At 41.3% G+C, this 12,647-nt stretch overlaps 1 protein-coding gene across 3 annotated transcripts in view; it reads left to right on the top strand.

Annotated features, from left to right (window-relative positions):
• Positions 1-12,647, top strand: part of LOC129703923 (cilia- and flagella-associated protein 46) — a 219,745-nt gene that overhangs the window by 138,232 nt on the left and 68,866 nt on the right. For all 3 annotated transcript variants that reach the window (XM_055646637.1, XM_055646638.1, XM_055646639.1), the window contains 5 exons: positions 2,429-2,629; positions 5,166-5,272; positions 8,024-8,209; positions 11,160-11,295; positions 12,016-12,213. In XM_055646637.1, coding sequence (XP_055502612.1) covers positions 2,429-2,629; positions 5,166-5,272; positions 8,024-8,209; positions 11,160-11,295; positions 12,016-12,213 — 828 coding nt within the window. The remainder of the gene's footprint in view (positions 1-2,428; positions 2,630-5,165; positions 5,273-8,023; positions 8,210-11,159; positions 11,296-12,015; positions 12,214-12,647) is intronic.

Raw genomic sequence — 12,647 nt, forward strand, 5'->3', positions numbered from 1 at the left:
CTGGATTTTATCATGCACTAAATGTTATCTCCTTTATCTGTATCTGTACACTGCGGAAGGCTTATTTGTAATCATGTATAGTCTTTTAGTTGACTGCATGCAACAACAAAGCTTTTCACTTTACCTTTGTATACATGACAATAATAATAATAAACAATAATAAACTAAACTGAACTTAAGAGGGGAAAGATTTCATGGAAATCTGAAAGGAAACTTTTTCACACAGAGGGTGGTGGGTATATGGAATTACATTTGGACAGGCACTTGGATAGGAATGGTTGAGAGGAATATGGGCCAAAGGCAGACAGGTGGGACTAATGTAGATGGGCATCTTGACCAGCATGGGCAAACTAGGCCGAAGGGCCTGTTTCTGTGCTGTATGTCTATGACTATGACTCTGACATCATTTTCTTTATCCTCTCAGGTTTTCACATCCTTGTGGTTTCAACGTTGACTCAGTTAGTAGAACTTGAGTCTATGAATGGCAGTTTAGCGGTTCAAGTCTCACTCTGGAGACCACCCAAAGAAATATAAGCAAGCATTCATTTTCACTTCCCAGTCTTTGGGAGTTTCTCGTCAAAAATCATATTTCATGCATGAACTATTGTTCAGGCATTATGTCCTCCTCTGCTTATGAACACCTGACCTTATGTACAACCTGTACATGTTAGTGAGTGCTTGGGAGACCAGCAGGTTGGGATTGCCATTACTGCAGGCATCTTCTGTCATGTGGGAACATGATTTGTGGTTGATTTTCCGACATAAATTGTTTGTGTTATGCAAGTTCACGGAAACAAAACCCTGCCAATCCTCCTGAAATGTAGTGCCTGGGATACAAAATACCAGTGGATAAAAGCAAACAAAATTTAAAAGGGTTTTATATGTAAAGGAAGAGTTAGAGGATAACTGAATTGAAGACTAAAATTTAATGCATGAAGAGGCAGAGGATGAGGATTGGATTGCCAATAAATACTTTGTGTTCACAAAAGAAAGACAACATTGTGATTCGGGAGGAAGAATGTGAACTATATTGGATGAGTTAAGCACGGCAAAAGAGAAGACCTTTGGGGTTTACCATCTTTGAAAGTGAACAAAGTGCTAGTGCAAAACACAAAGTGCTGGAGTACCTGAGCAAGTCAGGCAGCATCTGCAGACCAAATGGATTAGTGACGTTTCAGGTCCGGATCCTTCTTTAGACTCAAGTGCTGGAATCTTGACCAAAACACTATGTGGCGAGTTATTCCAGCACTTTGTGTTTTGCTTGGGATTTCAACATCTGCAGTTCCTTGTCAATAAATTGCTAGGTCCTGATGAAATATATCCTTGGCAGTTATAAGAAGTAAAGGAAGAAATTGAAGAAGCTCTAATCATCATTTATGAATTTCCCCTTATTTGCAGGTTGGTTGGTTTAACTGATGTGCAAAATATTGGAATCAATTTTGGGGCATAGATTATTGATAATTAACAGGGGTTTATTTGGATAAAAATATGATTGACTGATTTGAAGGAGGGCCTATGAGGGTTTTGTGTTCAATAAAATTAATTTATAGCAAGATTTTAGACATATAGGCGTGTCAAAAAGTGCTCTGAGATCGAAGGAAAAATGGCATTTTAAGTCCAAAATTAGCTCAGTGGTGGGAAGCAAAGCAGGATGATTGCTTTTGTGACTGGAACGTTGTATGTCAGCAATGGGGTTTCGCAGAATCTCATCTTGGTCCCTTGTTTATTATAGTATTTGTTAAAGAGTTAAATAAAGGGAGCACAATAAAGATGAATGCAGATGATACAGAAAATGCCCATGTGATTGACAGAGGAACCTTGGCCTAACCTGCAGGAGAATATTGATGATCTGGTCATTTGGACAGAAATGTAGAAATTGAACTTATTCCAAAGAAGTGTGAGGTGATGCTTTTGTGAATGTGCAACAAATCACGGCAACGCACCATAAATAGGAGGATATTGAGTAACATACGGGTTTAGAGAGACCTTGTGGTGGATGTCCACAGAGCCTGAAAGGTAGAATGACAAGCCAAGAAGGTGCTTCAAAAGGCACGTGGGATTATTTTCTTCCATTAGTCTTTGTAAAACAGTATGGAATTCATGATAGAGAGTCGTGTATACAATGCCAGTTGAACCACAGCTTGAATACTATGCACATAACAAATGATTTGTGAATTAGATTGTATAGTAAGTTTTGTGGTCAAACATCAGTCATGATCTTACTACAAGATAGAACAATCTTGAGGAATCTTTTCATTTGCTCTTACTATTATTTCTTACACTTATGTTTGTAACCACCCATGTTTATTTGATTGTTTAATACAGTTTCATATATGTTGAAATATCAGCAATTTCCACTCTTAATTCTCGTTAAACTATGAACATTTATGGATATAACTTCCTTTTTCTGTTTTATCTTTTAAACTAGGAACTTGAAAAAGAAGATTCTTTGGCGAAAATCTTTTACCTTCTTGCAGTTCTAGCTAATTATGAAAGGAATTTTGGTCAGGCTAAACTGCTGTTGGAAAAAGCTCAAAGCATAGGAGGAAATGAATACTTCTGGTATGATGTTATTACCTGTTTGGTAAATGCAATTCTTGGAGAGAATCTCAAAGATTCGAAGGAACAGGTGAGGAAACAATGTTAGTCCCATTCTGCAAGAAACTGATTAATAAGAAGAAGCACTAAAGAAACAATTCAGACTTTAATTATTGTAAAATAGATAATACCTTTGTATACAATTTTGTACCACCATGGACTCAAAAGGAACGAACATTGCTATTTTTATTTTGGTGGTAGGAGTTTACTTTCAAACACCTGGATTTGGTGACAACAGTCCAGCTTTGATGACTACATAGAGTTCTATAATAGAGTTATATCCAGTCAAATAGAATGTAAATACTGCAGACCCTTTCAGCCAATTGAGTTTGCAAAAGCTATCAGATGCCCATTTGCAGTAACCCTACACTGAACCCTACACTTATTGACCTTACATTCTCATCATCTCAGTATAGAATCTAGCAGTTACCAAGGTATCTGTAGCAATTTAAACGACCTATTAATCTGCCATCTGACATAAGTTTGTTACCCGAGCAACCAAATGAAACCTACACAATACTAGGAGGAACACACACGGTCAATGTAAACAGTACCGGAGTTCAGAATTGAACCTAGCTTTACAAAGTTGTGGGGATTCCATGCTATGTGCCACAGGGTACATAACTGCCAGGGTTCTGAAGTGCCTCTGCATGAAGAACTAATCCTTGAATCATGGCGTGGTTACATTAATCTAGAGGTAAAGTGGATATGATCAGCAACATGCAACAACTCCAAAACAAAATGTTACATGCAGAAGCATCCATCAAATGTGTTTTTTGACTTCATCAATTAGTACATCTTGCAGAATACTATTCTCAAAAGGTATTGGCTCAGAAATTCATATCCATTTTACATTTCTTCCCTGATGGCTCAAGAGACTTGGCACTAATCAATGGGTCTACAACAGAGCCAATCTCAGTGATGGTTGTTTTTAAACAAGGATTGATCTTTGCCCCCAACACTTTTCCCAATCTTTCTTGTTGCAATGTTGTATCTTATCTGCAAAAAACTTCCCCAAGGAGTGAATGTAATCTTCAGAACTAATAGAACGCAATGTCTTAAACTAACTAAATTCCAGAACCAGAGTCACACACTCAGGCGTCCAGCTACACCAGACAGACAATAAATATTGGTCTGGAGATTTAATTGGAAAACATATTAAGTCATTTTATCATTAATCTCATGCTTTTGATGGCTGAAGCGTTAGCATTAATTTTGCTGCTCTTCACTTGGAAAGGACGTGTGGGAAAGAATATCTTGTGGCGGCCCCTGGTGGTGAGCCATGCACAGTGCGAACCCTCGGCTCTGTAGGGGGGAGTCACGTGTCTTGGTGACAGGAGGTGCAGGTCACGGGGCTCCCCTGGGGAGTATTTAAGGGCGGGAACGCCCATGCCTTGGTTGTGGTAGCAGGGAGCTGTATTGTAGCTAACAATAAAGATTTATTGGAGGTTACACAAAAAAGCTGGAGAAACTCAGCGGGTGCAGCAGCACCTATGGAGCGAAGGAAATAGGCAACGTTTCGGGCCGAAACCCTTCTTCAGACAACCCTTCTTCTTAAACAAAGATTTATTGGACTTGGACTTTTTGGATATTTTTGGTGCCTTCCCTCACAGTGAATTCTGCTGTGGGGGGACGTTTCATGTTGATTTCTATAGTGTACTGTTTCTGTGTCTTTTTTCTTTTTCTCTTTTTTCTCTTTTTTTGATTTGTATGGATTTATTACATTGATCTGTTCAATTAATTTAATCAATCTCTGTAAAGCACTTTGGTTCAAATACTGGTTTTGTTGAAAAGTGCTATATAAATAAATATTATTATTATTATTATTATTATTGGACAAACTTCATCTCCCGTCTCATTCTTGGCTGGACATTTTAGAGTCCTGCCACAATCTGTTTATTCCGATTTTTTAGAAAAGCTGTGCCTGTTTTAGAGAAGAATGTCCTTTTAATTGTGATTTGTACAATGTCACTTTTGAAAGAAGAAGTGAAAGGAAGATAGAGGTTGGTCCTTATTTTCCATCATTTATTACTATGAAATGTACATTCATAAGTATGTTCTCCCCATGACCATGTGGGTTTTCTCCGATATCTTTGGTTTCCTCCCACACTCCAAGGATATACAGGTTTGTAGGATATTTGGATTGTTATCAATGTAAAATTGGCCCGATTGTGTGTAGGATACTGTTAATGTGCGTGGAACGCTGGTTGGTGGGCCTAAGGGCCTGTTTCAGCTCTGTATCTGTGAACTAAACTGCTATGCTTGGAAAATCTTTGGAGTATTAAATTAGACAGTTTGCCACATCCACCAGTCTTAACTGTCCAGCATTGATATTTGCAAGATTTATTTGTTTGTCTGCCATGTCTATCTGTCCGGGTGTGTATGTTTATGTGTTTACCTATGTGCCTTTCTAACTGTCTTCCAACCTTCTGTCAAGTTTATAAGATGTTCAGAAAATTTGTGTCAACATATCCAAAATCAAGGGTAAATTTAAAATCTTGCTTAAAGGTAAGCTGCACTTACCATATTAATATTTATCATATTATCATGAATTGCTACATTTCCAGGCTTGCAGGATCTTACAACAGGGAATTTCCAGATTCAAGACTGCTTCAGAAGAAACACCAAATCGAGCTTCAGTTATTGAATTTATGATAACTTCAATGGAAGCCAGGTACAGTGCAAAGACAATAGTTGTGAAGTGTCACCGATGGTATCATAATAATAATAATAATAATAATAATTTTATTTATAGAGCACTTTAAAAACAAACATAGCTGCAACAAAGTGCTGTACATCACTAATCATTGACAAAAAAGTTAATACACACCAAAAATAACAATCAAAAGAAATAGTAGGAAAAGACATGTAAAATAAAGAAACATCAAAAACACCACAAACAGAAGCAAAGCCTCAGGCATGGTCAAAAGCCAGGGAGTACAAATGCGTTTTAACACTGGATTTGAAGATGGACAGTGAGGGGGCCTGTCTGATGTGCAGCGGCAGGGTGTTCCAGAGTGCCGGAGCAGCAACAGAGAAGGCTCTATCCCCTCTGAGCCTCCGACTAGACCTCGGTACCTCCAGGAGCAGCTGACCAGCTGACCTGAGGGACCGGGCAGGAGTGTATGGGTGGAGCAGCTCAGGGAGGTAAGGCGGGGCGAGCCCATTCAGAGATTTAAAAACAAATAACAGTAACTTAAAATGAACCCGAAAGTGCACCGGGAGCCAGTGTAGGGAGGCCAGAATTGGCGATATGTGCTCCCTCTTTCGAGTCCCTGTTAAAAGGCGAGCAGCAGCATTCTGAACCAACTGGAGACGAGCCAGTGAAGAACGAGCAACACCAAAATAGAGCGCGTTACAGTAATCCAGCCTAGATGTAATAAAATCATGGATTACTGTCTCAAAATGCTGCCGCTCGAGAATGGGCTTCACCTTCGCCAGCTTCCTTAGGTGAAAGAAGCTGGACTTAACCACCGCGCATATTTGGCGATCTAATTTAAAGTCACTGTCCATCCTAAAACCCAGGTTCACAACTGTTGGCTTACATAGAGCTAATAGCATGGAAACTGACCCTTTGTGCCAACTTATCCATGCAGACAGCTGCTTAACCAAGCAAGTCCTAGTTTCTTGCACCTGTCCCATATCCCACCAAACATTTCTGTATACCTATCTAAATATCTTTTAAATGTCGTAATTACACCCGTCTTTAGCACTTTCTCTGGTTGTTGTTTCATTTATGCACCACCCACTGTGCGAAAAAGTTGCCGCTCAGGTCCCTTTTAATCCTATCCTCTCTCATCTAAATCTAATCCCTCTAGTTTGAGATTCTCCTACTTTGGGAAAACAGTGCAGCTTTTCACCTTATCGATGCCCTCGTGATATTATGTACCTCGGTAAATCAACCCCTCAGCCTCTTACGCACCAGGGAAGAAAGACATAGCCTCTCCATTTACTCAAACCCTCCAGACCCAGTAACATCCTTATAAATTATTTCCAATTAAATGACAGTTTTCCTATAGAATTGCCATGATGACCATGCCAACATTTTGTATAATTGTAACATGATGTCCAAACTCCTGTATTCTGTATTCGAACCGATGTACGTAAGCATGCCTAATGCCTTCTTCGCCACTCCGTCTACCTGTGTTGCCATCTTCATGGAACAATGTACCTGTACACCTAGATCTCTCTGTTGTACATTTCCCAGGCCTCTACCATTTACTGTGTAAGTCCTGCCTTGCTTTGTCCGACCAAAATGTAACAACTCGCGTTTATCTAAATTAAACAACATCTACCATTCCTCAGCATTTGGCTTAGTTGATCAAGATCCCATTGTAATCATGAATGACCTTCTTTGATGTCCACTATATCACCAATATTTGTGTCATCTGCAATCTTGCCAACCATGCCACCTACATTCACACCAGAGTCTTCTGATGTTTTCTCATTTCTGTTTAAAACACTTAAAGAGCCAAACTTCTCCCCATTTCTCAATCTAGAGAACGTGACATTATACCCATGTTTGCATTTAAATTAATTCAAGCTACATCTTCTTAGACGACGCCTTATGGCTTTATTTAACTGGTTGAATATTTTTTTAATGGCTTAAGTTTTTTTAGTGATTTGCTCACTTCCTCTGTGGTGACACTGTTTGCCGCCACTTAACATCAATCTTTGTCATTTAAAGATTGAAGGCACATTTTATAAGGTTAAGACTGCTGCCTCATAATTCACTGACTTCTAATCCCATGCAGCTCCGGCTTCCTGCATTTATTCCCTCAAAACTAACAGCAGCTAGCGCCAAACTTAAACATGACTCCAAAAACAAAATACTGCAAAAGTTAGACATCAAAATATTAAAGAAATTGCTGGCAATGTTTAGCTGATGAGTGAGCATATATAGGGAGAGAAACAGAAATATCTTTTCATGTTGATTATATTTCATCAGAGTTGGAGAAGTTAGAGGTAAAACATGTTGTACGTAGAGGGCAACTGTAAAAGGGTGGTGAAGGCTAATGAATCATCAGACATGCCTGAAATGTGTGTAAATAAAAGGAGACAAATTAAATCTGGACTTCACAGATAAGGAGAGAGAGGATAAAAGACATGGATATACGTAATGATCTGTGGGAAAGGGGGGAAGGAAGATGGAGGAGGGGTAGAGGGTAGGGGGTTGTACTCTAGCAGTGACAATGGTGGTGGATTGGGGGTTAATGGTATGTGGTGGTCTGTGTCTGTTCCCATTCACCAAATTATTGCCCAGATGGTTAAAATCAAACTGCATGCAATATGCTTGTTATGTTATTTTAGTTGATTTGTTTGAATACCCGAGGATATATGTTTCCAATTGCATCTCTTTTCTTTTCAACACTATCTATTAAATGTGCAGTGTATGTTGTTCGTCATATTAGTTTTTCTGTTGTAGGTTGACTTCCATTGAAATAGAATCATTGAAAGCATTGGGCAACACAAGATTAAAGAAACCAGAGATGATAGAAAAGCTGGTTTCAACGTGTGCTAAATTGGAGCACTATTCAAACATTATGATGACACAACATGGATACAGGGAGGAATCAGTGGATTTGATGAAAGAACATGTTGGTATACTGACGTATGTTTACTTTTCTGCAATTTAATGTATTTTAAATACAAATGAGGAAAATAGCTCCCACAATTGCTTTATTTTTTGTACAATTTATGGCCCTGTCTCACGGTGCGAGTCCACCCACGAGTGATCCCGAGTGAAAGAAAAAATCACACTCGTGGTTGTCTACGAGATTCCATGTTAATGTTCACGAGTTTAAACGAGTTTGCACGTGTATGTCTAAGTTTGCCGTTTACTTCTCATTTCTGCGTTGTAGCAAGTTCCTCTACCTAGTTACTAAGTTCCTCTCCCGAGTTACTCTTGAGCCATCCGTGGAAGAAGGCCTGTTTTAAGTACCAAATAGAGGAGCTGGACAGCATCTCATACAATAAGTATATTCTGATCCAGTATTGAAAGTTATTCAATTTCAGAACTTAAAAAAACTAGGCAGGATCTCGGCCCCGCACTCGCTGCCATTGTGCAGCAAGGAGGCGGTGGCAGCAAAGCAACAGTGTTAAAGAAAACACATTTCTACACTCTCCGGTAGGTGGCGCGACTCTCGTCAGCAGCGGCCTCTGCAGCCCGTCCGTGTTTTTATTATTTTTTGTCTATGTTTCTATGTAGTTTTTGTTATTTTTTGTTGGGGTGTGTGTGTGGAGGGGTGGGAGGGAGGGGGTAACTTTTAAATCTCTCCCTGCACGGGAGACCCGACCTTTTCTGTCGGGTCTCCGTTGTCGTTGGGGCTGCAACAAGGAGCGGCCTCCAACAGGAGAAACCGGGGACTCTGGTGCAGACGACTCACCTCACCGTCGCGGAGCTGGCCGAGTCCGGAGCGGGAGGAGCGGTGGTGGAGCGCTGCTGCTGCTGCGGCCCGACCTCCGGAGATTCGGAGGCTGCAACTGCGGGTCTGGCGGATGGCGGCACCGGGAGCCCGCGGGTCCCTGGAGGGAGACCACTTTTCAGGGCTCCTGCAACGGCGACTTCTCCCGCCCGAGTTGTGGGGTTGAAGAGCTCCTGGAGCGGGGCCTGACATCACCGCCCCGCGTGGCTTGGAATGGCCGCGGGACTCTGCGAGCGCACGCCGGGGGCTCTAACACCAAGACCCGGTGTGCGACTTCGCACCACCCGGCGTGGCTTTAATGGCCGCGGGACAATCGCCATCGTCAGCCGGGGGCTTTGACTTTGACTCTGACATGGGGGGGGGGGGGGAGAGTGCAGTGGAGAGATAAGTTTATTTGGCCTTCCATCACTGCGATGTGATGGATGTTTATGTAAATTATGTTGTGTCTTGGGTCTATTTGTTTGTAATGTATGGCTGCAGAAACGGCATTTTGTTTGGACCTCAAGGGGTCCAAATGACAATTAAATTGAATCTTGAATCTTGAATCTTGAAGAGAGCTCCATCCTGCGGCTTTGAGTTAGATAGAATTCAGCATGGCCGCATCTATTGATATGACCTACAAAGGGAAAATGCGCACCGTCCAGTGCCAGAGCGTTTCTCTCTGCTTCATATACGTGGGAATTCCCTCAGTATGGTCACTCAGCAGGACAGGCAGCATCTCTGGAGAGAAGGAATGGGGGACGGGATGACATTTCCAAAATTCTGCTGCGTCTTTGTGTTACTCCAGCACTGTGTGTTCACTTTTTGTCAACCAGCATCTGCCCTTTCTTGTGTTTGACATTATTTGTATCCGTGACAGTTGATTGTCACTCCCTTCAGTTTCCCAGGGGGTCGGATCGGGACGGGACGGGACTGGAGTTGGGAGGGAAAGGTGGGGGAGGGTGGAGGGGGGAAGGGGGGGAGGAGGGGAGGTGAGTGGGGGGAGGAAGGGGGCTGTTGGAGTGACTTAGTACGGGAGACAAGTGTAGGAGAGGTGTACTGTATGTGTGGGCAGACATTTTGATAGTGATTGTCCACCAGTCTCAAAAGCCGCTGTGTCTCCCTGTCCCTGGAATTGCAGGGGGTGATCAAACAGCACAATACCCCCCTCCCCCTCCATGCCAACACGAAGGGCAACGATCCCAAGGCTTTAGCGTCCTAAACAGCGGGCAGGCGACAATCACCCGCCATAACTGGCTGGGTTTCAGCAACTAAGTTACAGAGAAAGGTTGAACAAGTTAGTGCTTTATTCTTTGGAGCGCAGAAGGTTAAGGGGGGACTTGATAGAGGTTTTTAAAATGATGAGAGGGATAGACAGAGTTGACGTGGAAAAGCTTTTCCCACTGAGAGTAGGGAAGATTCAAACAAGGGGACATGACTTGAGAATTAAGGGACTGAAGTTTAGGGGTAACATGAGGGGGAACTTCTTTACTCAGAGTGGTAGCTGTGTGGAATGAGCTTCCAGGGAAGGTGGTGGAGGCAGGTTCGTTTTTATCATTTAAAAATAAATTGGATAGTTATATGGATGGGAAGGGAATGGAAGGTTATGGTCTGAGCGCAGGTATATGGGACTAGGGGAGATTATGTGTTCGGCACGGACTAGAAGGGTCGAGATGGCCTGTTTCTGTGCTGTAATTGTTATATGGTTATATGGTTATAACGCGAGAGAGATCATGCACTATTGTCGGTGTTTCTGTCTTTCTCCATCTTATTGTTGGCCACCCCCTGTCGCCACCCTGTCTGTCATGTTTAAAGTTTTTCAAGCGTTAACAAGTTTCCCGGGTACCTGCCGTTAGCGCCACGAGTCGCTAAGTTTCGTCGATGAGTTCCGACGTTCCTGCTACGTTAATTGTACGTGATAACCATGAGTTTAATTTGTTTTAAACTCGGGGTCACTTGTGTGTCGACTCACAGCGTGAGACAGGGGTTTTACACCTCCATATGCCTCATTTCCCCTCTGATCAGTACATGTTTTCGTTTGCATGTTATAAATTCCCTTTATTGAGAGGAAAGTGGGAGTAACAGAATACTTAATATTAAATCAAAGATGTTTTAAAAAATCTGAATCCTGGTTTTTGCAACTTTCTTTTCTTAAAGCCTCATCGCTAAATGCAGTGAAGAAAATGAGATAAAATATAGTTGGCTGCTGGATGCATATGCACTAATACAAAAGGCCATCTTGATTGAGGAGGATGCACTCTGTGACTTGATGAGCTTGTTACCCCTCAGAACGGTAAAATATCTACACATTTTGAAAACAAAAATATACGACATCAACCTCAACAATATAAATGGCTATGTGGCAAAAACTATAGATCTATCTTGAATAATGAAGTTGTTACTAAATAACTATATTTCTCTGGATAACCGACCGGTAATGTTAATGTCCGCCGCGCTTCACAGCCATGTATCTCTGGCTTCTTTAAAATTTGTCTCCACTCCTCCCCCCTCCTCCCCCCTCCTCCCCACCCATCCCCTCCCCTCCCCCCTCCTCCCTCCCCCTCCTCTCCCCCCCTCCTCCCCCCTCTCCCCTCCCTCTCCACCCTCTTTTAAAGGACTAACATGACCCTTCCTGTGCACTGTGCGTTCACTGTCAAAATTACAGCGCCAACTTTTCTGTTCATTGCGGTGTGTGTCTGTATCACATTGGCTTCGATGTGAATTTCACTCAGACAGTGCTGCCCCCGCTTGCCCTGTCCTCCGCCTGCATAGCGGGCTGGTGAAGGAAGCAGTCGCTGGCAGTTGTCTGAAAAAGCGCTCAAGTGGGACAGGCCCATTACCCTAAACTCTGGTGCATGGGCATTGCAGAATATTGTAGCAGCAGAACTTTAACTAATATGGTCATTGGCTTGCATTGCAATAATTTTATGTTCTTTCAAGATGCCATACAAACTTGAGTCACAGAATTTTGCTTTTATTTTCTTAACATTTTTTTGTTAATGCTTATTTACAGATGACAGGTTTAACTTTGCCTCTAATGAGGAAGCTGACCTCCCTCAAGTTAATTTTTGTACAATTAATGTTGGACATGATTGAAATGGTAACTTTAAATGACAAAATAGAAGCAGAAGCAGCAAAAGGAAAAGGACTGCTACAACTAATTGTAGAGGAGTTTGTTAGTTCCACACCTGATTACACACCAATTGAAAAGGTAATTTAAGAACGGTTTATATTTATATTAGTTTATATTATTATATTATTAGGTATAAACCAGCATCTGCAGTTCCTTGTTATTACAATTCATATTATCCTGCCTGACATTCCTGCAATGCTTGATGTGGTCAATTTTAAATTAAATCCATGGCTGATGATACATTGATTTTTTTTAATATACTTTGGAGTTTAGCTAAATATTCAGCAAACAACTTTACACTGAGAAATACAGCAATTGCTTTTCTAAGGTTATCAATTCATAATTTTTGAATGATGTTAGGCAGTAATGATTTTATACAAAATATATTTAGCTGTGTACCAAAAATTAGGAACTAGGAATTAGAAATTGAATGATTATAGAAATAATATGCCAATTACTTTCAAATATAATGCTAGTTTTCAGTATTTGCAGACGAAATAAGACTGATTCAT

The sequence above is a fragment of the Leucoraja erinacea genome, chromosome 15 (assembly GCF_028641065.1).
Source record: "Leucoraja erinacea ecotype New England chromosome 15, Leri_hhj_1, whole genome shotgun sequence".
In the NCBI taxonomy this organism is placed as follows: Eukaryota; Metazoa; Chordata; class Chondrichthyes; order Rajiformes; family Rajidae; genus Leucoraja; species Leucoraja erinaceus.